Below are 24,388 nucleotides of genomic sequence, written 5' to 3' on the forward strand. Positions count from 1 at the left end.
CTGACGACTCTCTGATCTGTTTATGTTTAAAAACCATCGATTGAGATACAGAGAAAGTAAGACACAGAGGGAGGCTTGATTTTGACATTTATATATTGATCTTACATTGAAATGCATTTATATAGTGATTTTATCTTAAAAGCAGAGACATTATGACTTCATTTTCCCCGATATGATTTTTTTAGAGATGTCCGATACTGGTCCCAGATAGGCCTCCAAACTTCAATACCGGTAACGTAATGCTTGATTCAGTCAGATATAGGCAATAACTTTGAAATATGCTAGAGAGTTTAAAAACAGGCATCCCTCTGATGGAATATACGCAGATCACATATTCACAGTCAGGTGGTAAGCATTCATGGTGATGCTCTCGGCGAGACACCTGTGATCCAGGTCATAGACGAGAAAGCGACTTCTGCTGTGCTTCTTCAAATCACCTCTTCGAAAACACGACAGAGCGTAGCACAGGTGCACCCCCTTCTCAGACCATGGGTTCTGGACCTCTACAGCAATGGTGGTTTGGAGAGTGACCATGGTATGTTTTCCCAAAGCTAATACTATACTGATGCTACTCTTGTGGATTACGGTACTTTCAGATTAAAATGTTTTACAATTACTGTCAAACTGACCTCCTTCAACATGTAAGTAGGAAGTAGCTCCTGGCTGGCTAACAAAAGCAATGATTCTTCAACAACCTACATATCCTGTCCAAGTATTCCTACATATCCTGTCCAAGTATTCCTAACGTCCAGTCAGTGGAAGGCAGAGTTACAGGCAGGCCAAGCAGCTGGAAAATGTTTTTTTTTTTTTTTTCTCATTTTGTAAAGACAGAAACTGCAGTGATGACAGAAATGAAGAGATTCAAAAGAACAAGGCTCAAACCATCACAGCACACATTACATCCAAATATGAGTGACAAATAGCATTTGTTAACATTAAAGCACTTCTCCGGGCTTGATTGAGATTGCCTGCGGTGTCGTAGGCAGCAGTATAGCCAAGGTCTGTTTTTATGGCAGTTCACACAAGCTCCATCAAACGGATTCAAAGTGTTTGAAAGCAACAAACACAACTCTGACCCCCACACCTGGTTACATCCAACAACTACGGTCGTCCACCTCCTCTCGGGGCTTCGCCGATTTAAACTCACAAATTCTTCTCAAGGTGTACACCACCCTCTGATGACGACCCCACTCTTCTTTCTTTCCTCCTATCACACCATCCAAGTAAGGGCACCTCTAAAAATCTCTCCTTCATCCTCCGTGCTCCATGGTCGACTACAGGGAGTCCTTCAGAAAAGCATGAGACAAGCTTACAATTTGGAGAACATTCTAGAAATCACGTAACAAAGCGGTTCTTAATGATTCATCTGGGTTCGAGTCTGACCTGACTTGCGGTCAGTTTGCAGTCACATAGCCCAAGGTGAGAGGAGACCTCCCACACATACACCTCTCCACCTCAGACCATCTCTAAAGGCATCTTTGTCCAGTACTAATCATTCAGTCCTAACAGTAAAATAACACAATCTCTTCAGATATTAAATAAATTTTCGTATATAAAAAAGGCTAAAAACAAAAACTCCCCACCCCTTTATCCCATTTACACACACAACCAGAAATGTCAGTCTGTGGCAGGGCCACACAGCAAGATCAATGTATAGACGGAAAGTCACGCCTGAGCTTAGATTGGACATCCGTTGCTCAGAACTCACATGACGATATGAGAGGAAAGTAAAGTCCGGCGGTTTGGCATCTTTCGAGAGTTGATGTACTGATTGATAATAATTTTGGACTGTTAGGAATGCAGATCCATCACGAAGCAAACCCTGGAGAGGTCCCCTTCGTGACGGACAGTAGAGGAGAGACATGAGACGGTTGTCTTGAATAGTCTTGGAACCCTTTTGTGTTGTGGCCAGTCTGAGAGCAGCTTGGCGTGTTTTTTTCGGGCTAGTTTGTGAGTTTGGTGCCGTTGTCCCGTTTGGGCGGTGCGGGCGGAGGTCCTCGCCGCAGTGTTGCATAGCCTGAGATGTTTCCTGATGCGTAGCCCCCGCCGTTGCTGCCGTTGGCCTGCTGGTCCAGCAGCAGCTCTGGAGGGGGTGGGGGCAGCGCCATGTCGTCCATGGTGGTCGTGATGGCCGGCTCGCCGCCGCCGCTGCTGCTGCCGAACGAGCCCTGCCGGCTGCCCGACTTGCGCCTGAGTGTCCGGTGGAGGTCCTCCATGAAGTTGGGCTGACCCTTGGGGGAAGTCGGCGGCGACTTCGGGCGGTGGACCTCCATGGCGGTGGGGATGGCGGCGTTGCCGTTGCTACGGCGAGCCAGCGTCGGGGGAGGGGTCTTCTTCAAGGAAGCCCGTCCGGCACTCCAGATGTTGCCTCCGCCGCTGGACGATGACGATGATGACGACGACTGGGGCTGGGGGTTCACCACGGCGACTCGCGATGCGCTGCCGTGAAGGTCAGCGGGCAGAGGCGGCGGCGGCGGCAGGTCGTTGTCCATCGGCGGAGGGGGGAAGGACGAGTCGTTGTCCAGGGGCGGTGGGGAGGGGAAGTCGGTCACCACTTTCCCCACTTTGGCCTGCAGCGCCGGGGGCAGGTGGCCCAGGTTGAGCTTCCCCGGTTTGGGCGGCGCGGGGGGGCCAGCGGGGGGGCCAGCGGCGGCCGACCCCGAGGAGCCGGAACCCTGACGGCCGACCAGGTTCTCCAGCCGCGCCCGCGCCTCGTTGTACTCCGCAGACGAGTCGGCCTTGAAGCTGGAGTTACGCTGGGGAGTCGGCGGTGGTTTCTTGGTGGCGCCCGTCGGCGATTTCTTCATGGGCGAGCCCCCAGATTTGGGGGGGGTTGCTGGAGGCAGGGGTGGAGGAGGAGGCAGGCCCGGTCCAAACCCAGGCCCAGGCCCAGGCGCTGGTGGAGGAGGAGGGGGAGGTGGGGGTGGAGGAGGACCGGGAGCTGGGGGGAAACCCAAGCTGTTATCGGGAGGCGGTGGAGGGAACTCTGGCGACTTAGTCTGCACTCCTCCTCTCTGCCACTTGGGCTTGGCCTTGACCGTAGGGGGCGACTGCGGCGCCTTGGCACTGTCCACGTGATTGGTGGCGGCCGCACCCGGGAACTGACTGGCCAGTTGCTTGACCAGAGAGGAGGCGGCTGCCCTGCCGATGCTGTGCTGTTTGGGGAGGGTGGGGGGTGGCTGGGTCTTCGTGGGGACCGATGCCAGCGGTCCAGGAGGAGGTGGAGGAGGAGGAGGAGGAGGAGGGCCAGGAGCAGGCGGAGGAGGAGCCACCGCAGTCGGAAGCACCACCATCCCCGGAGGCTTACGGCCCATCTGGAAGGGGAAGGTTTTGGGTGGAGCGGAGGGGGGAAAGACCTGCTGGAGAGAAGCTGGTGGTGGAGGAGGTGGTGGAGGAGGAGGAGGAGGTGGTGTGGTGTGAGCATGGGGCTGCTGTGGGGGCAGCGGGGGAGCAGGAGGTGGGGGAGGGGGAGGGGGAGGTGGAGGAGGAGGTGGAGGAGGAGGAGGCGCGGACTGCGTCAGGAGCTGGGGAGGGGGCGAGGGCGAGAGGTCAGGCGGCGGCGGAGACGGAAACCTCTGGAAGCCGTTGGAGGGCTTGGGCGGGACGTGCGCCACCGGGGGCCCGGGGGACGGAGGGGGTGGAGGGAAGCCGTTACTGTGCAGCGACGGCGGAGGGGGCGCTGCAGCTCCAGCGGCCGGTCTGCGTCTCAGCGTCGCCATGGCCGAGCCTGGAGTGGGCAGACTGGCCGGTGGAGGAGGAGGAGGCGGAGGAGGAGGTGGAGGAGGAGGGGTGGTGGTGGTGGTGGTGTCCGGCGGTGGCCAGGCGCCGTTGTCCTTGCCGGGCTGTGGCTTGGCCGCTTGCGGAGGTGGGCTTGGCACCTGGGCGGGGAGGAGGGGCTTGTCTTTCTGCTGCAGGCGCGTGATGGTGCTGTACTTGGCGAAGACCGTGGGGTTGCTGGAGTGGTGGTGGTGGTGCAAGGGGGCGCCGGACACCGGCGGGGGGAGGCTGCACATGGGGGGAGGTGGGAGGGGAGGAGGAGGAGGAGGTGGAGGAGGAGGAGGAGGTGGAGAGGGCACACATGCCACTGGGGTCACGGGTGGAGCTGGGCTCGGGGTGGGGAGAGGTGGAGGAGGAGGCTGAAGGATTTGAGGGGTAGGTGGCAGTGGAGGGACATATGCAGTGGGTGGTGTCTGAGGGGGAGTTGGAGAGACAGGTGGAGCAGGTGGAGGTTGGGGTGCCTGGGGGGCAGGTGGAGGTTGGGGCACATGTGGGGCAGGTGGAGGTTGGGGCGCTTGGGGGGCAGGTGGAGCTGGAGGCAAATGGGGGGCAGGTGGAGGTTGAGGGGTGTGGGGGGCAGGTGGAGGTTGAGGGATGTGTGGGGTAGGTGGAGGCTGATGGCTTTGGAGCACAGGTGGTGGTTGGGGCACGTAGGGGGCAGGTAGAGGTTGAGGAATGTGATGGGTAGGTGGTGGTTGGGGCATGTAGGGGGCAGGTGGAGGTTGAGGAATGTGATGGGTAGGTGGTGGTTTGGGCATGTGAGAGACGGGTGGCGGCTGGGGCACAGTCTGAGGTTGGGGCACCTGAGGGGCAGGTGGATGGGGCTGGGGTGTCTGGAGGGCAGGTGGATGGGGCTGGGGTGTGTGGGGGGCAGGTGGATGGGGCTGGGGTGTGTGGGGGGCAGGTGGAGGGTGTGAACTCTGGTGGTGGGAGTGGGAGCTGTGGGATGTGTGAGAGGTGTGGGAGATGCTGGACGCTCGGCTCGACTCGGACCTCTGGAAAAGAACACAGAACCAATTCAGACCCTTGTTTAAAACACACACACACACGTCTTGTGTGCCTTAAAGAGGTCTCAAGAACTACCATAAAGTCCTTTAGGGTTAAACTGACTGCCCTCCTGACAAACCCAAGCACTGCCTGTTCTCCACTAATCTTCATGAGGGATGGCCTGGCCACAGTAAGGAAGGGAAGGAGCACAGTAGCCACAGCTCCTAATCACTCATTCAGTTATCCCACTGCATTTGCATGCATTTCAGTATCCCAGTTCTTATCTCGATAACTTATCCCAATTTTGATCATATTCAGGATATGGTGTTTTCATGAGCACAGAGATACCTGGTTATTAATATCCCTGTATACATGATGATGAATACTAGTGTCTCAGTGCCCAGTTATTACATTCTATGTATGCAGACAGCTGCTGTTTGGAAAAAGGTGTATCCATGGAAACAGGATCCCAAAAGTGGTTCTGAAATTGGGATGTGATGTTTACATCATAGGGAGGGAGGGAGGAAGTGAGGAAGTGAGGGAGTGAGGGAAGGAGGGAGGAAGTGGGAGGGAGGGAGGAAGGGAGGGAGTGAAGGGGCGAGGGAGGGAGGGAAGGAGGAGCGAGGGCGGGAGCGTGGGCTACTCACCCGGCTGTTCTCCTCCATCTGGGTGCCTCTCTTCCAGGCCTCGGAGAAGATGGAGCTGACCACGCTCTGGGAGCGGGCATGGCTGGACGATGTGCCGTCAGACAGGCCGCTGTCTGTCACACTTGAGTGGTTTGAGTGAGATTCTGAAACAGAAACGAGAACAGAAAGATTTCATGTGAGTACGCCGGTCTTGTGTACTATGACCTGAGAGTCTTGTGTACCTGAGACTTTCATGTGAGTACACTGGTCTTGTGTACTATGACCTGAGACGCTTCACTTTCTATCACCGTGTCCTGATTGCATGTGACCTAAACGAGTGACAAAATCACTTTAATTATATTGTTTTCCTAGAATGCGACACAACTGTGCATTTCTATATATCGTTGTTTTGAACAAGAAATGATACAATAGACTGGCATATTTAGCAGATTCAGTGTGAACAGAGAGCATTAAATGCTACACAACAGTCAGTCGCTCGCCTGCAGTTAGGATTGGCTGCAACAGGACTGGAAGGCCCAGTTGGAACGGGACGGGGGGCCAGTTTGTCCCCCTGAACACACAGCAGTTCTTCCACTACATGTGTTATGTGTGTAAAACTGTCTTGGAATTAGACCCAGCAGCTACCCAACAGGAAACGTGTTGCTCTGTTTTGAGATGACACAACTATGATACCACTGGCTTACGACTCACGACTCACAACTCTGATACCAGTGGCTCACGACTCACAACTCTGATACCAGTGGCTCATGACTCACAACTCTGATGCCAGTGACTCACGACTCACAACTGATACCAGTGGCTCACGACCCACGACTCTAATGCCAGTGGTTTACGATAATATATATCTAATATATATTATATACGTATAAGTATACTGTTTTGATCCCGTGAGGGAAATTTGGTCTCTGCATTTATCCCAATCCGTGAATTAGTGAAACACACTCAGCACACAGTGAGGTGAAGCACACACTAATCCCGGCACAGTTAGCTGCCTGCAACAACAGCGGCGCTCGGGAAGCAGTGAGGGGTTAGGTGCCTTGCTCAAGGGCACTTCAGCCGTGCCTACTGGACGGGGTTCGAACCGGCAACCCTCCGGTTACAAGTCCGAAGCGCTAACCAGTAGGCCCCGGCTGCCCCCAACTCACAACTCACCTGGGATGCTGGCGGAGCTGCAGGCCGATCTGATACTGGAGCTGGACAGGGAGGCCCAGTCGTACGCCGCCTCGGTGCGCTTCATGGCCTCCTGGTAGTTCATATACAGCTGTTTCCCGTACTGCTCAGCCAAACACAGACACATGCAGAGAGAGAGAAAGTGAGATTCGATAACAGAGTTAAGTAAACACCTCATCGTAGACAGCAAACATAAACAGTCTGTCAGATATGTGTAGGCTAAATGGGTCAGGTCAGTTACCTTAGCGATACGTATTCCGTTGACCCATTGGTGGAGGGTTCTGACATCATCACAGCACAGGTACTTGATGTACTGAGATTTCTTCTGAATCTGGGGGTGCTGGGAAACGAGGGCAGAGGAGATTAGCATGAACACTTACTGTGACCACAAGAGACACCATGATGAATAGGGCTGCATGACTTGGGAAGAATATCCAATTGTGATTATTCAGACAGATTGCAACTGCGTTTTGATCTGCAATATCATTTTGAAAGTCAAGCTTTGAGCTGCATGATTAATTGCAGCCTTTGCGATCAGGTAATTGTATCAGTCCAAATTGTGATTTTAATTAAAAATCGCTTCATTGTGCAGCCTTTATGATGAATGTTGATAAATCTGATCATATTCTTGTAGCACCTGACTGACCTAAAATGTTAAAACCAGAATAGGACTCTCTTGGTGTCTCTTGTCAGTGAAGTGGCTATATACAACCAGAATATATCTAAACATATGTACCAAATACTTAAGTTATGATCTGTAACTAAATCTATTTCACCACTTTTATTTATCATCCATCACCTAAGCCATGACACTAGATCCATTCACCACCAGGTGGCAGCACCTGCCCAGTGCTGCATCCGAGAGCACACTGCAGCAGGGCTCTTCTTCTACAGGCTAATACAGCATTGGGGAGCATCACTACTGTACTGTCATGTTTTGAATGCGCCTCAGCTTTAAAACGGGGGAGGGCTGAAAAGGGCTGTGGCAGAATACAAAGGCTCAGCTCAACCAAGAAGTGCCATAACAAAGATGATCCCCAGAGAAAACCCATTACCATATTCATGCAGCAGAACAATGGCGCTAGCTAACCTAATAATAATGCCAGACGACCTGACATGAGATTCACATCATTTTAGGAGTCGGCGTTCACTTTGTGTTGGCCTAATCTGCTGCAGCAGGATCTGAGGTGTGGTTTAAAAATAGAGAGCCAGACAGCCTGGAGTGTGCACTGCGGATTTCATCTAGGCCACTTCGATTGAATTAAACACTTTTCTGGAAGTCCATCAGTGCTAAGCACCTATGATCACTTCTAATGGATTTCTTAAGATGACCACCAGCTGCGATTCTGGCCGCCCCTCCCCACTCCTCACCCCGATGCCCCCTATAAAAGCCCAGACTTCCTCTCTCTGCAGCATCCACAGGAAGACATCATTCACTTTCTATGAGGCCCTGTCTCCTCTGGGGGTGAGGGGGGTCCTGATGGAAAGTGGTATTTATAGTCGGGCAGTGCCACGGACGACACGGCAGCCGCCTTGCAGATGGCTCTGATATATGAGCCGTCCTTAGTGATGGTTGGGATGGTGAAGTAATGTCATTAAGGCCCCGTCACACACTCTGGGGACTGGAGCCACTTAGAGAACACATCTATTGTAATAGGGTAATGTGTGTGTGTGTGTGTGTGTGTGTGTGTGTTTATATCTGTTCTGTATGCTGAGCACCACCCTTTGCAGGCAGCCCATATTTATATTTATGGGGAACATAATGCTATTCATATTTCTCAGCTTGCGTGACATGAAATTTGATCTGTTGCTAAATCACATGAAGGAAGGTCCGTCTTTGGAATGATAAGCGGCCGTATCATATTAGAAACCAACCATATGTATTTACGGCAGACGTGCTAGTGAGATCTGTGTGTTATGGCTTCCTTCCCCCGATGCTCTTCACCCCTCTCAGCACCAGTTCACCACCATACATTACACACACACACACACACACACACACACACGCTGGTGGTTCCCACTCAGACACAGACACACACACACAGGCTGGAGCATACAAAGACCATTCGGTGGGACTGTTTACCTTCAGGGCCAAGCAGTAGTCAGTCGGAGCCTTGTATTTGCTGCGGTAGTCCTGGCCGTAGTACACATTCACATGGTCCAGTTGCAGGAAACACACCAAATCCCTGGAAGCCTATGGACACACACACACACACTCTTTTTAACACTGGCATTTTGCATACACAGCAGCAAATCAAACTCTGCACACTGGGTGGCTCCATACCACCAGCAGGGGGAGCTGTTGCCAAGACTGTTAAAAAGCACCAGTTTAAAGGGAGTGACAGGGTGGTGCTGAGCTGAGCTAGACTACTGCTGCTGTGTGTGTGTGTGTGTGCAGGGGCGCCTGCAGGAATTATTGCTATGGTACACACACCCATCACCCCCCCCCCTCCCACCCCCGCAAAAAAAAAAAAAATCACGCGTGGACAATATTTGTCCGTTTCCCGGTTTTAGGTCCGTGCATTGCAAAAAAGTAGCCTACATAGCATAACAATATCCACATGCAATAATACAACAACAACGTCTACAATGACCTATTCATTTGGACAACTTGATACAGTCCTATACAGGCTAAAGTTACCTTTAGTTGTGTTATAGCGTACTGTAACGTCTGGCTTTAAACAGCTGTAATGCAGTCTCGTTCTGACAAGCACATCAATTGCCTACCTTGTTCTTGCCCATCTGAAATAACTCCTCTAGCTTTGCTGCCTCCATCCTTTCTGTTTTCGTTGTTTAAACTTGTGATATCCATGATGAGTAGCCTATTGAGTTAGTGAATTAGCTCAACAATGTGTGCTGATAACCATATATAGATAGCCGAGTAAAAGAAAACAACAAGTAGCCTAGTTGCGTGCCTGCGTGCATATTCTGTCTCCTGCTCAAACAAAATGTGTGCGCGCTAATTTTGATAACGTGTTCACTAACTTTACGTGATAGAACATTGTAAATAGCCTGATGGCATGCAGCTAATGGGATACTGTGCATAGTTGGGAAGGTATGGTGGGCCAATTTGGTGTGATACACATTACACAGACAAACAAGGGAAGTTTTCTCTCGTTGAGTAGCCTGATGGTACGCACAGTGCGTACGGACGTACACCTGCAGGCGCACCTGTGTGTGTGTGTGTGTGTGTGTGTGTGTGTGTGTGTGTGTAAAGAGAGAGTGACAGGGTGGTGCTGAGCTGAGCTAGACTACTGCATCTTCCTCTAGTCAGTCGTGTTGTCCACACAAGGTCAGGGGTCAATGACAGTGATGCAGCGCGACAGGAAACGATCCGTCATCACCAGCACAAACAGGAAATGCCTCAGAGGGGGCGCACATGGCTCAAAGACATGAGGGAAAACTGCCAAGTACAACATTAACACACACACATGCACACGCAGGCACAGGCATACACACACAGGCACACACATGCACGCACACATACACACACACACACAGACACAGACACACAGACACATGCACGGCACGCACACACAGGCACACACAGACACATGCACGCACACACAGGCACGCACACACACACACACACACACACACACACACATGCACGCACACACAGGCACCCTCACTGTGTATCTCTGAGAACCTGACCTTGGCCTTGCCCTTAGGCACAAAGTAGATGCCGGATGCACGCAGCAGGAAGTAGCGTTTCTTCCAGGACTTTTTCCCATCGTCCTTTAGCCACAGCACACCCTCGATCTCGGGGACACAGACCGAGCTGCCGCAGAAACACTCCTGCACACACACAAACACACACACAGAAACAGATTTATAACTCACCACATCCCAACAAAAGAAAAACCAACAGTCTTCATGAGATCGAATGAGTATTACAGTAGAGTAGTGTGTGTGTGCATGTGCGTGTGCGTGTGTGTGCGCGCATGTGCATGTGCATGTGCATGTGTATGTGTGTGTGTGTGTTTCTCACCTCTAGCAGGGCCTCTTTGTTTCGGTCAGCCATCTCCGATGTCTCCTTCCTCCCCAGCAGGTAGTTCTGCAGACACAAGCAGTGTTCACTATGCTTTTAATATGACACTACAATGATACTAGACTTTTAATATGACACTACAACATGACACTAGACTTTTAGTATGACACTATAATATGACACTAGACTTTTAATGACACTACAATATGACACTAGACTTTTAATATGACACTACAACATGACACTAGACTTTTAATATGACACTACAACATGACACTAGACTTTTAACATGACACTAGACTTTTAATATGACTCCACAAGCAGCAGCAGCATCTCGCCACAACATTCTAACTGTTCTAAAGAGATATTGTAGTTACACTTTCCCCCTGCGCACACACACACGCTCATGGCTGCGTTACAAAGCATTCATAAAACATAACACAAAGTCATACATAATTTCACAAACACACAACTGAATGTCGTATAAAGGGACTCCATCGTCAGTGTGTGTGTGTGTGTATGTGTAGGGTTTATAGGGCAGTGTGCCACATTCAGCAGGCTAAGTGAGTGCAAGCACACTCATGTCTAATGTATTAAACATCATTTTCATTCATATGTCTGTAACCTGAATTCAACCTAGACACACACACACACACACACACACACACCATCTGTGTTAAATTGGCAGTGCCACAGGGAAGGGAGTAAAGTTGAAATGTTTGCTAGAGGGGGAAAAGTAGGCCATGTTAAGTGAAAATAAGCTCTTGAGAGATGATGGTGAGTGTGTGTGTGTGTGTGTGTGTGTGTGTGTGTGTGTGTGTGTGTAGGACTTTGGTGTACCTGGGGGTTCTTGAACAGGGCGTACTTCTCAATGCGCTCTATGAACATGAGTTTGTTCTGGCTGTCCCTGGTCCAGTTCAGAAGGTTCTCCACCAGGTTCTCATGGTCCTCGAAGATGCGCTCTGAATGTGGGACAGAGAGAGTGTCAATCAACAGCAACAATTTTTGACATCTGGTTTACTGTTTAATATGGAATTGGCAAGAATTATTCATTCTTCATTCTCCAGACACAACCACTGGCCAGGAGGCCCAAAAAGTTCTAGTTTTGTTCCGTTGCTCCATAGAATTAACTGCCAAACCTATTGCCACTATATGGTTTTGGTTCAATATTCTGTTTTGTTCATGCTTATAGAACAGTAGTATGTTTAGATGAGGAAGAATGAAGAATACTCTGAAAGGTGCACCATGTTTAAAGTGAAGCATAGCCATGGCCAGGTGATGCTCTAGGCCTATTTTGCTTCCTCTGGCACTGATAATCAGCTGTATATAAAGGGTTAGGTACAGTCATTGAAATATTTGGAAATCATTACTGTCCATAGAAACCAATAGAAATGTTAAGTGAGTAAACTTGAGTCTATTGTCCATTAGAAATGGACTGATATTTCTCAGGAGTACTACCACAGCTGACGTCTGACTACCCATAACCTTAGCACTGGATTTTAACACTTTAACAAGTGTGATTTTATCAGTGCAAAAGACACTTTTTATGAAGGGTGACAAGACTCTTGACCGTGTCAGTTTGACAGTATTCACGTCCCGCAGCATTTTGGAGATATTTTGTGTTGCATTTGGGGAAACCCATTGTTGTTTCAGTTGTGTTGAGCTATTGGAATGGTCCTGGTTTGTTTGTTTTCTCAACAAAAAAAAAACTCCAAAAGGTGTGTGTATTTTGCTTGAAAACTAAAATTTCTAAAGGGGTGACAAGACTTTTGTCAGTGGCTGTGCGTGTGCCTGTGTCTGTCTGTTTGTGTGTGTGTGTGTGTGTGTCTGTCTGTCTGTGTCTGCCTGTGTCTGCCTGTGTCTGCCTGTGTCTGCCTGTGTCTGCCTGTGTCTGCCTGTGTCTGCCTGTTTGTGTGTGTGTGTCTGTGTGTGTGTGTGTGTCTGTGTCTATGTCTGTGTGTGTGTGTGTGTGTGTGTATGTATGTATGTGTGTGTCTGTGTGTGTGTGTGTGTGTGTGTGTGTGTGTGTGTGTGTGTATGTATGTATGTGTGTGTGTGTGTGTGTGTGTGTGTGTGTGTGTGTGTGTGTGTGTGTGTGTGTGTGTGTGTGTGTCTGCGTGTGTGTGTGTGTCTGCGTGTGTGTTTGTCTGTGTCTGTGTCTGTGTGTATATGTGTGTATGTATGTATGTGTGTGTCTGTGTCTGTGTGTATATGTGTGTGTGTGTGTATATGTGTGTATGTATGTATGTGTGTGTCTGCGTGTGTGTGTGTGTGTGTGTGTGATCCTCACCCATCTGCAGCTCTGGTATGGTCTCCACCAGGGCCCAGTCTGGGCTGTATCCGCAGTGCGACTTGTCCAGCAGGCTGTCCAGCACCTGCCGCACAGTCTGCCGCTCGTCCACCATCATGGTCTTGGAGCTCTCGTCCGACAAGTGCACCCGGATCACCAGCTGGTCAGTCAGAGAGGGGGGAGAGAGGGAGCGGGGGGTTAGAGGATAAAGCCGTAACACTAAGAGGAAGATGGCACCAAAGCACACTCCTAATGCCCCACCCCCAATGCCCCACTCCCAATGCCCCACTCCAATCATTTGCGGGAGGTCTCACGCAGCGCTGACTGCCCATAAAAGAGAGAGTGACCAGTAAATCCTGTTTTTCGGCCATCGTGGGGCTCTGCTGGTGGCGGGTGTTTTTATTCTTTTTTTTTGGTGTTCGACAGGATTTGTGTGGCGGTGGTGACCTCCCTGACCCTTGGGAATGAGACTCGCTGGTCAACATCTCCCCTCCTCTTAGCGCTAATCTCCTCACACGGGCAGCGCTGATCAACGGCTGGCCAGCAGAGTGCCAATGAGCCGGCTGGCACGCTGAGCCAACACACTGACCCACATCCAGCTGGTACACAGCTTTCACCCCTCATTCCCTCCATCCATAGCCTGACGAGCCAGACCCACATTAAAATGTAGGGTCTGGGCACTCACCGTTCGCAGTGCTCAGTCCGAGGGGCTGGATAATCGATTGTCTTTCAAATTCCCTCTGCACGCAATAGGACAGCGCTATGATTCCCATGCGTTTTCCCACCAGCGGGGCTAGTTGGCTAGAAGCTAGTTGAAACTTTTGCCAACTTAAAAAAAGCTTAACTCGTGTCACACAGTTCGCCAACAGCAACATCCATCTTCTTTGTTTTCAAGTAGCAGGGATTTCAAGCCAAACCGTAATAGTAGTAGTAGTAGTAGTAGTAGTAGTAGTACCTTTATTTAATTCTGGGAAATGTCATTGAGGGAAGCCCTCATTTACAAGGAAGCCACGATTACATGGCCACAAATGAAGCTATACTACACACGTAGTAGAGGAAGAGGAAGCCACATTAAAATATTAAATAGATAAAAATAAATATGAAATAAAAAAGATAGAATTAACCTATCCATCCATCCTCACATTACAGAGGCTGTCTATGCGTTAAAGAAAAGGAAGAACTCACAGAAGAAGAAAAAGAAAAGAAATGAGAGACAGACACTTCTGGGAGATGACCAATCATGGAGCTGGTTATCAGGACCAATGACCAATCATGGAGCTGGTTATCAGGACCAATGACCAATCATGGAGCTGGTTATCAGGACCAATGACCAATCATGGGGCTGGTTATCAGGACCAATGACCACTCATGGGAGATGACCAATCTATACACATGATCTAGACAGGGGATAAGTGGACTCGGCCTGGCTGGCGGGCTGCTGGCTATCAGCATGTTTGTGTTGGAAGCGAGTTTAAACTAAACGTGTTCTGCTGTCGGAACCGTTAGTGAGTGGACACACAGCTAAACGTGTTCTGCTGTCGGAACCGTTAGTGAGTGGACACACAGCTAAACGTGTTCTGCTGTCGGAACCGTTAGTGAGTGGACACACAGCTAAAAGTGTTCTGCTGTCGGAACCCCATGAGTGAGTGGACACACAGCTAAAAGTGTTCTGCTGTCGGAACCGTTAGTGAGTGGACACACAGCTAAACGTGTTCTGCTGTCGGAACCGTTAGTGAGTGGACGCACACTGCGGCGTGGTAGCCAGTGGCAGCAGGAGATATGAGAGCGGCTCTCGCTCTTGGCTCTCCATTTCACACTGGGCTTGCCGTCCTCCACAGAGGCCAATCTGTTTTGAAAAGGCAGATTAGTGGACGGTCACGCTTGGGGTCCTGAAAGAACGGCGAGGATCTGTGTGCACGTGGCGCACCCTGCTAGTCTAACTCCACATGTGGAGAGTGCTTTTACGCCTCATCGTGTGAAAGAGACACACACACACACACACACACACACACACAGCATGTTTTTGTCTAGAATGAAATGCTCAATCTGAATCTGATGAAATCTTCTCTCTCTAAGTACTCTGCTTTTTAGTTTACAGCAATGATTAATCTCCTACTTTCCTCACAAACAAACACACACACACACACACACACACACACAGACACACACACACCCACACACAATCCCATAATGATTTATTATTCATTTAGCTGCTACTAGCCGACTGCACACTAACAAGTGCTCCACTTTTCTCCAGTATCGTTCTCTAACAGCCCGACTTTCATCGTGACCGGCCTCAGTGACGTCTCTGTGTGTGTCTCTGTGTGTGTGTGTGTGTGTGTGTGTGTCTGTGTGTGTGTGTGTGTGTGAGTGTGTGTGTGTGTGTGTGTCTGTGTGTGTGTGTCTGTGTGTGTGTGTCTGTGTGTGTGTGTCTGTGTGTGTGTCTGTGTGTGTGTCTGTGTGTGTGTGTCTGTGTGTGTGTGTCTGTGTGTGTGTCTGTGTGTGTGTGTGTGTGTGTCTGTTTGTGTGTGTGTGTCTGTGTGTGTGTGTGTGTCTGTGTGTGTGTGTGTGTCTGTGTGTGTGTGTGTGTGTCTGTGTGTGTGTGTGTCTGTGTGTGTGTGTGTGTGTCTGTGTGTGTGTGTGTGTGTGTGTGTCTGTGTGTGTCTGTGTGTGTGTGTGTGTGTGTGTGTGTGTGTCTGTGTGTGTGTCTGTGTCTGTGTGTGTGTGTCTATGTGTGTGTGTGTGTGTGTCTATGTGTGTGTGTGTGTGTGTCTATGTGTGTGTGTGTGTGTGTCTATGTGTGTGTGTGTGTGTGTCTGTGTGTGTGTGTGTCTGTGTGTGTGTGTGTGTCTGGGGACGCTGGTGGCTGAGCTTTGTGTGGAGGGCTGATGCCCGAAGAGAGACGGCTCCTATTGTTCCCAGAGAGATAGAGTAAAAGAGAAAGAGAGATAGAGAGAAGAGATCTAGTGAAAGAGGGAGAGAGAGAAAGAAAGCAAGAGAGAGAGAGAGAGAAGAGATCTAGTGAAAGAGGGAGAGAGAGAAAGAAAGCGAGAGAGAGAGAGAGAGAGAGAGAGAGAGAGAGAGAGAGAGCACAAACATGCCCAAGCGTCCCCACAGGCCACCAGTGAGCCCCTGCTGCAGCCCCAGCACACTAATCTGCCGCAACTTTAGCCCCGTTAAGTCTTATTTATTTTTGCAGCGTCTTTTATTGCCCCTCAGACACTAAATCCCCCCAAATACGATAGGAACGTGCCCGTAGAGGCACGCGTGCATATGTACACACACACACACACACGTACGCACACACTCTGCAGTGACCTATTTTCTGCTGTGTGCACGCCGGATCTCTTGTCTCAGTAGAGTGTGTGAGGAGAGTAGGCATGCTGTGCCTACACATCTGCAGACAGGGAGTGTGTGTGTGTGTGTGTGTGTGTGTGTGTGTGTACACACTCACCTTTTTCACCTGAGCCTCTTTGATCTTTTCCAGTGCCACACGGATCTTTTCTGCCTTTAGTTTGGCAGCTTGCTCCTCCTACACACACACACACACACACACACACACACACACACACACACACACACACACACACAGGCAGCGTTAACACACAAAGCATTCCCCATGGGAAAACACATTTGGCACACACACACACTGTCAGTGCATTGGCAAACAAAGACAAGCAACACCGTGCCCTACAACACACACACAGACAATCAACAAACACAAACCCGATATGACAAACACACAAACAAACAAACAAACAAACAAACAAACAAACAAAGAGAAACACAAGAAGGACAACACCAAAAAATAAAATGACCAAACAAGCACATTCCACACACCCTTAAAAAAAAACCCTTATACAGATAAACCACAACACAGTGCTCAACCAGCAGGAGAACGGCATGAATGGACCATCAATGAACAGGTGGACACCCGCCCCCCCCCCCCCCCCCTTACCTGTGCCTTCCAGCATGCGGTCATCATCTTTGCACCAGCACGATGGCCCTCTACAGCACAGTCGGTCACGTTTCAACTCACTACCCAAACGTACGCACTACGCATCCACAGTCCCCTCAGAAGATGGCTGTTCATTCCTTCCCAAGAACTCTATGACACCAGGCGTATTCACGCTCACACACACGCACACACACACACACACACACACACACACACACACACACACACACACTCAACAATGAGACAACGTCTATTCCCGCAGACACCCAAATGGGCACAGAGGCAGAAATCTGTGCGGTTCTCCGAGAGCGCTAGTCAAAGAGTCTCCAAAAGGTCCTTGCTCCAACGCGGACCTCGGAACACCATGGGCTTTAGAGGCGCGAAGTCCCGTCCCGGAGATTTGCCCCTAAACGTCGGGGTGGGTGTTGCGGTCCTTCTTCCTGCCGTCCAGAGAGGTTGGAGTGGAACGCGTCAAAACGGCACTCACACAAAGATGGCAGAACAGGTGCTGCTCTCAGCGGTCCTCAAGCCTGTGCTTCTGCTCACTGATCAGCTAGAACGCAGAACAGCAGAACAGTAGAACAGCACAGATGCTGGGCTACCAACACCGGCCTCCTTCAATAAAAATCTGTCCTCCACGCTCACGCTCTCTCTCTCACACACACACACACACTTTCCCCTACCAAACACACACAGAGACACACACAGCTGCATGGCTCTGGGAATGTAGCCAATCATAGGACTTAATCCCCCCACACACAAACAGTGGGAAACCCTGCTGGTAGCAGAGACAGGGACCCTCTTTCCCCACCTAGAACCAATCAGGGGATGCCCTCTCTGCCCAGCATCCAATCAGAATATGACATCACTATCAAGCGTCCAACCAGATGACCCATTTTCCCCCTTGGCCAGAGGGGTGCGGGAGGGGTCTGTGGTGTTTTGGCATGAACAGACTGGGGCAACTGGAGGGGGCATTTCTTGAATGGGGGGTGTGTTGGTGTTCAGAGCCCACATGCCTGATCTGTAGTTACTGAGGCGCAGGATATACAGTACTCACTATGTGAGAGTGATCCCCTCCACATTCTAGTCACTCATACACACACACACACACACACACACACATCCTCAATAGTGTATCAGAGCACAATAGACTGTACTTCAGCGCTAATGTGTGAGACGTTTGGTGCAGGTCTCCGTGATTTGGAGCTAAAGTATCCTGTGTGTGTGTGTGTGTGTGTGATCTGTGTGTTCCATCAGCACGTCTTGTCTCCTCTCTGTGCTGAGCTCCTTCATTGTCAGAAAAAAAGAAAATGGGAGCGAGACAGCCAGCGGAACAGTGCTGGTGCCTCCTATAGAAAAAGCCCGGATTCCCTTTGAAGTCTTGTTCTCACCCTCCCCACACACGCACACACGCGCGCGCGCACACACACACACACACACACACACACACACACACACACACACACACACACACACACACACACACACACACACACACACACACACACACACACACACACACACACACACACACACACACACACACACACACACACACACACACACACACACACACACACACACACAGACTTTCTTGCTCACTGCTCTCTCTCAGCCAATCTGTGCTCAGATTCCCAGGCAGCCAGAGTAGGTCAAAAACTGAAAGAATGTATCTGTGACTTTCTGAACTGAGACAACTTCTCTCCAGCTTTCCACAAGCTGTGCTGTGCATTATAACTAGCAGCAGTCTTTTGACTGTCAGGCGCGCTGTGTTTTAAGAGCGCATACACAGCTATATGACTGCTGCTCTAATGACTGTGTGGCTCCTCTAAGTAACAGGCTATGCATTTGGCCTCGTGTCCCGTCATTACAAAGTATACAGATTTTTGGAGCAATGCATTCATTCATCCTATATGAGAGTGCTCCCACTTAACTGCCTCACCCTTAAACGGTGTGGGTTTTTGAACATTCTAACATAAGATTCTGTTCCGCAACAATTGAAGGTTCTAAAATTCTATGTTGAATTCAATGAACCCAGATTATCTTTAGAACGTTCATTTACCAACATTCCCGTCACACCGGTGTGACAGTACACCTTTAAAACCAGTTACACCAGAGGCTGAATTCAAGCTTCTTAGGTTAGCCACACACATAACATGCTGACTCTAGTGGATACAATATCTGCAAACTCAAACGGTACTCATTCCCACAGATCTGAGCTGCTTTGGCATCCTCCTCCAAAGCCAGCCATGAGTAGGTCACATGGGAATTAGAGTTTAATTACACTCCCATGCATATTAAAAATTGCTCACTGCATATATTAGCGGTCGCCTGCCCAATCAGTGGGGCTCCTTTGTCTTGAGCTAATGGCTGCTGATAGGCGAACATATTTGATTAGGATGCCAACACTAATAGTATTATTAGCCACTTAATCTGGGATTGAGCATTTGGTGCAGTTTGGTGTCTCCTACACATGGCTGTAGCTACCAATACTCTTCGCAGTGCTGTAAGTCATTTGTCTGCTAGTGCTAACACACACACACACACGCACACAGACACACACACACACCTAACTTGACCAAACAATACTTTGTTAAACTGAAATAATGAAATTGTGAAGACAAAAAAATGTGTTGTTCCTAACGTTTATAAATGCTGATAACTAGAAAGTCAGATATAGGGGAGGGGGGCCCTAACCTGCTGTGAGAGCTCAGCTTATGAACCAATCATATTAGTCTGGCAAAATACAAATGCGGATTAAAACTCAGTAATGTGTCAGGGTGTGTGTGTGTGTGTGTGTGTGTGTGTGTGTGTGTGTGTGTGTGTGTGTGTGTGTGTGTACAGTGGCAGCTAAACAAAAGCACTCTGACTAACTGGCATGGCAATAAGCATAAATCTGTCACCTAAAATCAGTGTGTGTTCGGCCTTTCACACATTCACAAATGGACAGTTACACTGACAGATGCAGGAATCCCCACCCTGGAAAAAAATGAACAGCCATTTTCCAAAAGAAATGTTCGCACAAAATAATGTTGCCCCATTCCATAAAGTAATATGCCATGTTCAAAACCTACATCTCCTGCTGGTGTTCTTAATCAGGACAGACAGACTACATATCCCAGAAGCCCCTTGTCAGAACCAGGGAAACATCTGAAAGCAGACTGACATGCAGGCATGCTTCACTCCCCTTACTGTGTACAGCAATGGGGTTAAAACACACAAAACACAGAGGTTATGGAGACAAGCGACACAGACACACACACACACACACACACACACACACACACATACACACACAGCTTACTGTGTAGCAATGGGGTTATAAAAAACACTGAACACAAAGGTTATGGAGACAAGCGACACACACACACACACAGGCACAAACAACATATTCCACAAACTATAAAAAAATATATAAAAAAATAACTAAATGTAAAGTACATTTTAATATAGCAGCATTGAGCAAAGAAAAGGAGCCAGTGGAACGAGAAAGCTGTACGCATTTAAAGGCTCTTCTGGGACGAGAGCACTCATAAAGAAGAGACAAGTTCTACAGAGAAGACAGCATATTGGACTTGGACACAACTAAACAAAAAAAACAGAAATCTGGCAAAGAGGAAGGTGTGGTTATGAATCTAGAGTCAAAGAAATCAGCCAATCAGCATGCAGACAGCAGGAAGCAACAGTGGGCGTCACCTTGGTCAGCAGGTGAGAGGGCTTTCCTGCAATGCTTTTCAGAATCAGAGACGTTTCTTTGTCCAGATACGAGTGCTTTGTGCAGAAGAGAAAGAAGACAATCAGTGCAATGATTTTTGAAAATGATTTCTGAATGTACACAAACGAGATATTTGATTTTTGTTTAGAAGAGTGGAAGCGGGAAACAGCATTGATTGTGATCGTTAATTTGGCAGTCAAGGAGAAGATCCCCGATCCACTCAAACACTTTTCAAAAGCATCAAACTCGTACCTTACATCAGCATAACATGGCTCTACCTTTCCCCATTTCGAGGGATAGGCTACTGTATAGGTTTGTGGTTCCTAGTTAGTGAAGATTCATGACTATGCTAGTTTTTAGGTCACCTTCACAACCCTTGCTGATTGTGGATAATTACCAAGAGGGAAGGCTCACCAAAAGATTTGTCCCCCTAACACCCTCTCTCTCTGTCTTTCACACACACACACACACACACACACACACACACACACACACACACACACACACACACACACACACACACACACACACACACACACACACACACACACACACACACACACACACACACACACAAACACACACACACACACACACGTTAAAAAGTTACATATGTAAAGCTCCTTTTTAAGAGTCCCAGCCCGAGCCAAACTCCATCCCCGCCTAGAGTATGTGGCTCTAGTTCACTCTGCTAGAACTTCAGACAAAAGGGGGTATGTGTGTGTTTATATGAAAACATGCACATATGCACATGCACACACACACACACACACACACACACACACACACACACACACAACCTTTCCCCCTCCCCACACACACACACACTTACAGTGCCCAGATCCAACAAATCCACCTCCCCGTTCTGGGATGTAAAGTCCAGATGCCGTCTGGAGACCCCCCGTGCAGGCCTACCATTGGCCCTTCGCTGTGATGCATGCTGGGTAATAATTCGTGCAGGTGGCTGAGACAGACAGGCAAGTGAACAAGCAGGCAGGTGGACCGAGAGGGGGTCAGTGAGGTGGACGGTGTTTCATCATGCAGACACAGTGTAGAGAACGCAGAACACAGTCAGAACCACATTAGAATCCATCATGCAGTGTAGAGAACGCAGAACACAGTAGTCAGAACCACATTAGAATCCATCATGCAGGTAACTCCAGGCAACAGCCACTCAAACAAACAAATAAACAAACATCACCAAAACAAAACATTTGCAATCCGTGAGGTTCTGGAAATAATCTTCACATGTAGCTAACAAGGAGCTGTGTTTGAAGTATCTTCCCAGTCACACTTACATGCAATGCAGTAGATGGGGTTAAGTTAACAAAAGTGCGCGCACACACACACACACACACACACACACACACACACACGACACAGATGTAAACAATTGTGTGGTGGCCCATTGTCACTCATCAGGCTCATTATTTGGACTATTATGGTCTATTTTCGCTGGCAGCACGGCTCCAGACTCCTCAATCAGCGGGCCCCATATCTCATGTTTAATAACCGTGTGGAACGTGAGTCCTCGGTCGCTCGGCGCTGACAAAGGCCACGGTTCCCCTGAGTAATCTGAGCACACTTAAAACAAATGGATATGACTGTGTTCTGCTTGGGGAATGGTGAGTCAGCTTTATCAGAACTATCCCATCTGACCCCAGTGAACCTGTCATCCTCTTACACACAGACCACAACACACACACACACACACACAAAACTCTGCAGCCAACTACTCCCACCCCTTAGGCTATACAGAGTAACAGGAGCCAGGGTGGGAAGGGTGGAGTGTGTGTGTGTGTGTGTGTGGGTGTGTGTGAAAAAGAGAGCTCAGACTACTAAACATAAACCACTTTGTTTCCATCTACATCTGAATAAACATTGACATGTTTGAATTAATCATTTAGGTGACTCTGTCTGGGAGTCATTTAGTCCTGACTGTACTCGCTGCTGAACAACACTTTAACCATCACTTAGCCTCATCATTAAACTCTGTACAACTCTGAATACTGTGAAGGTCTTCTTCTTGTGCTTTGATATGACTAATCTGATTTAGACAACGTGCATCACTCTTCTGTGCTTTGCTCCAAAAGAAAATTCACACATAAAAACACAAATTCTTAAATAAAGACGAACTACAGAACTAGAGAATGAATTCAGGGAGAAGGAGGGAGAGAGAGAGAGTGTGTAAAGAGGGAGAGAGAGGGTTTAAAGAGGGAGAGGGGGTTAAAAAGGGAGAGAGAGGGTTTAAAGAGAGAGAGAGGGTTTAGAGAGGGAGAGAGAGTTTAAAAGAGGGAGAGAAGGAGGGAGAGAGAGAGTGTGTAAAGAGGGAGAGAGAGGGTTTAAAGAGGGAGAGGGAGAGGGGGTTAAAAAGGGAGAGAGAGGGTTTAAAGAGAGAGAGAGGGGGTTTAAAGAGAGAGAGAGGGTTTAGAGAGGGAGAGAGAGAGTTTAAAAGAGGGAGAGAAGGAGGGAGAGAGAGAGTGTGTAAAGAGGGAGAGAGGGTTTAAAGAGGGAGAGGGAGAGGGGGTTAAAAAGGGAGAGAGAGGGTTTAAAGAGAGAGAGAGGGGGTTTAAAGAGAGAGAGAGGGTTTAGAGAGGGAGAGAGAGAGTTTTAAAGAGGGAGAGAAGGAGGGAGAGAGAGGGTTTAAAGAGGGAGAGGGTTTCCTTGTTTATTTCAATACTCAAATTCTCCCTCCCACACACCTGAGAGACACAGCTGATGGGGCCTATTCACCGTTTCAAGAGTCCAGCAGATGTGGTCCTTACCTCGGTGCTGGACTGGCCCGGTGTGCCATGTGAGGTGGGGGCCCCGGGAGCATCGTCCTTCTCCGGACCCCCCCGCGGGCCCTTCTCCATGTCCAGCGAGTCCATGCTGGAGGCCGAGGCGCTGGAACGCGAGGAGTGTCCGGCCGAGCGGCCGCCCTGCTCGCTGCCCCCCCCCACGGAGCCCGTGCGGCGGTGCTGTGGCGGCGGCTGCTGGGGGGGCAGCGAGGAGGCCGAGGGCCGGCGCGTGGCGTTGGCGGCGTTGGTGGTGGTGGTGGACGAGGAGCAGGAGGACGAGGAGGAGCAGGACGAGGTGGTGGAGGACGTCTGGCGCGCCGCCTCGTCCATGCTGAGCGAGGCCTTCTCCAGCTGCGCCGTGATGTCGTCCAGCGACAGGTTGGAGGCCAGTGGGCGGCCCTGCCGGACCGAGCCGGCGGGAGACGCCCGCGTGCTGCTGCTGGTGCTGCCGCCGCTGCTGCCGCCTCCTCCCCCGCTGCCCGTGGTCGCCATGGTGATGCCCACGCCACGCCCGCCGGCCTTCTGCCGAGTGGAGGAGGCGCGCGAGGAGCCGGGCTTGCCGATGGTGCTCAGCTCGTTCTCGATGGTGCAGAGGTCGGCCATCAGGGCGTCCAGGTCCACGGGCTCGCCCTGGTTCAGCGCCTCTGAGGGGACGGGACGGGACAAAAGGGTCAGGGACAAAAGGGTCAGGCTCAAACACACACGCAAAACCCACAACACATCAACAAATACCCCTACCCAAACACACACTCAAGGTCCAAACACACGCTCAAGGCTTAAACACACACACTCAAAACCACACATGGACATAAATATCCCTACCCAAACACACACTCAAGGTCCAAACACACGCTCAAGGCTCAATCACACACTCAAAGATTAGATTAGATTTAACTTTATTGTTATTGTGCAGAGTACAAGTACAGAGACAACGGAATGCAGTTTGTGTCTAACCAGAAGTGCAAAAAAGCAGAAAAGCGCAATATGATATACAGAGTATAGGCAGATGGTGCATCATGAACAGTAAAAGATATATAGTGCAGTGTAGAAAGTAGTATACAGTTAAGAAAGAC

General features: G+C 49.6%; 1 protein-coding gene across 6 annotated transcripts in view; it reads right to left on the reverse strand.

Annotated features, from left to right (window-relative positions):
• Nucleotide 1: 1 nt before the first annotated feature.
• raph1b (Ras association (RalGDS/AF-6) and pleckstrin homology domains 1b) overlaps nt 2-24,388 on the reverse strand; it is a 58,787-nt gene continuing 34,400 nt past the window's right edge. For 2 of the 6 annotated variants that reach the window (XM_076302963.1, XM_076302962.1), the window contains exons 5-17: nt 23,301-23,959; nt 21,368-21,499; nt 20,517-20,591; nt 16,317-16,394; nt 12,863-13,022; nt 11,413-11,534; nt 10,573-10,638; nt 10,236-10,379; nt 8,665-8,775; nt 6,823-6,921; nt 6,564-6,684; nt 5,412-5,554; nt 2-4,772 (exon numbers count right to left, since the gene is read on the reverse strand). In XM_076302963.1, coding sequence (XP_076159078.1) covers nt 1,944-4,772; nt 5,412-5,554; nt 6,564-6,684; nt 6,823-6,921; nt 8,665-8,775; nt 10,236-10,379; nt 10,573-10,638; nt 11,413-11,534; nt 12,863-13,022; nt 16,317-16,394; nt 20,517-20,591; nt 21,368-21,499; nt 23,301-23,959 — 4,739 coding nt within the window. In that variant the 3' untranslated portion in view covers nt 2-1,943. The remainder of the gene's footprint in view (nt 4,773-5,411; nt 5,555-6,563; nt 6,685-6,822; nt 6,922-8,664; nt 8,776-10,235; nt 10,380-10,572; nt 10,639-11,412; nt 11,535-12,862; nt 13,023-16,316; nt 16,395-20,516; nt 20,592-21,367; nt 21,500-23,300; nt 23,960-24,388) is intronic. The other 4 variants (XM_076302965.1, XM_076302964.1, XM_076302967.1 and 1 more) reach the window with 2 other exon arrangements.

The sequence above is a fragment of the Alosa pseudoharengus genome, unplaced genomic scaffold, assembly GCF_046254945.1.
Source record: "Alosa pseudoharengus isolate Yale_2024_CS ecotype anadromous, Long Island Sound unplaced genomic scaffold, YU_APseudo_1.1 YU_APseudo_1.1_scf_24, whole genome shotgun sequence".
Classification (NCBI taxonomy): Eukaryota; Metazoa; Chordata; class Actinopteri; order Clupeiformes; family Clupeidae; genus Alosa; species Alosa pseudoharengus.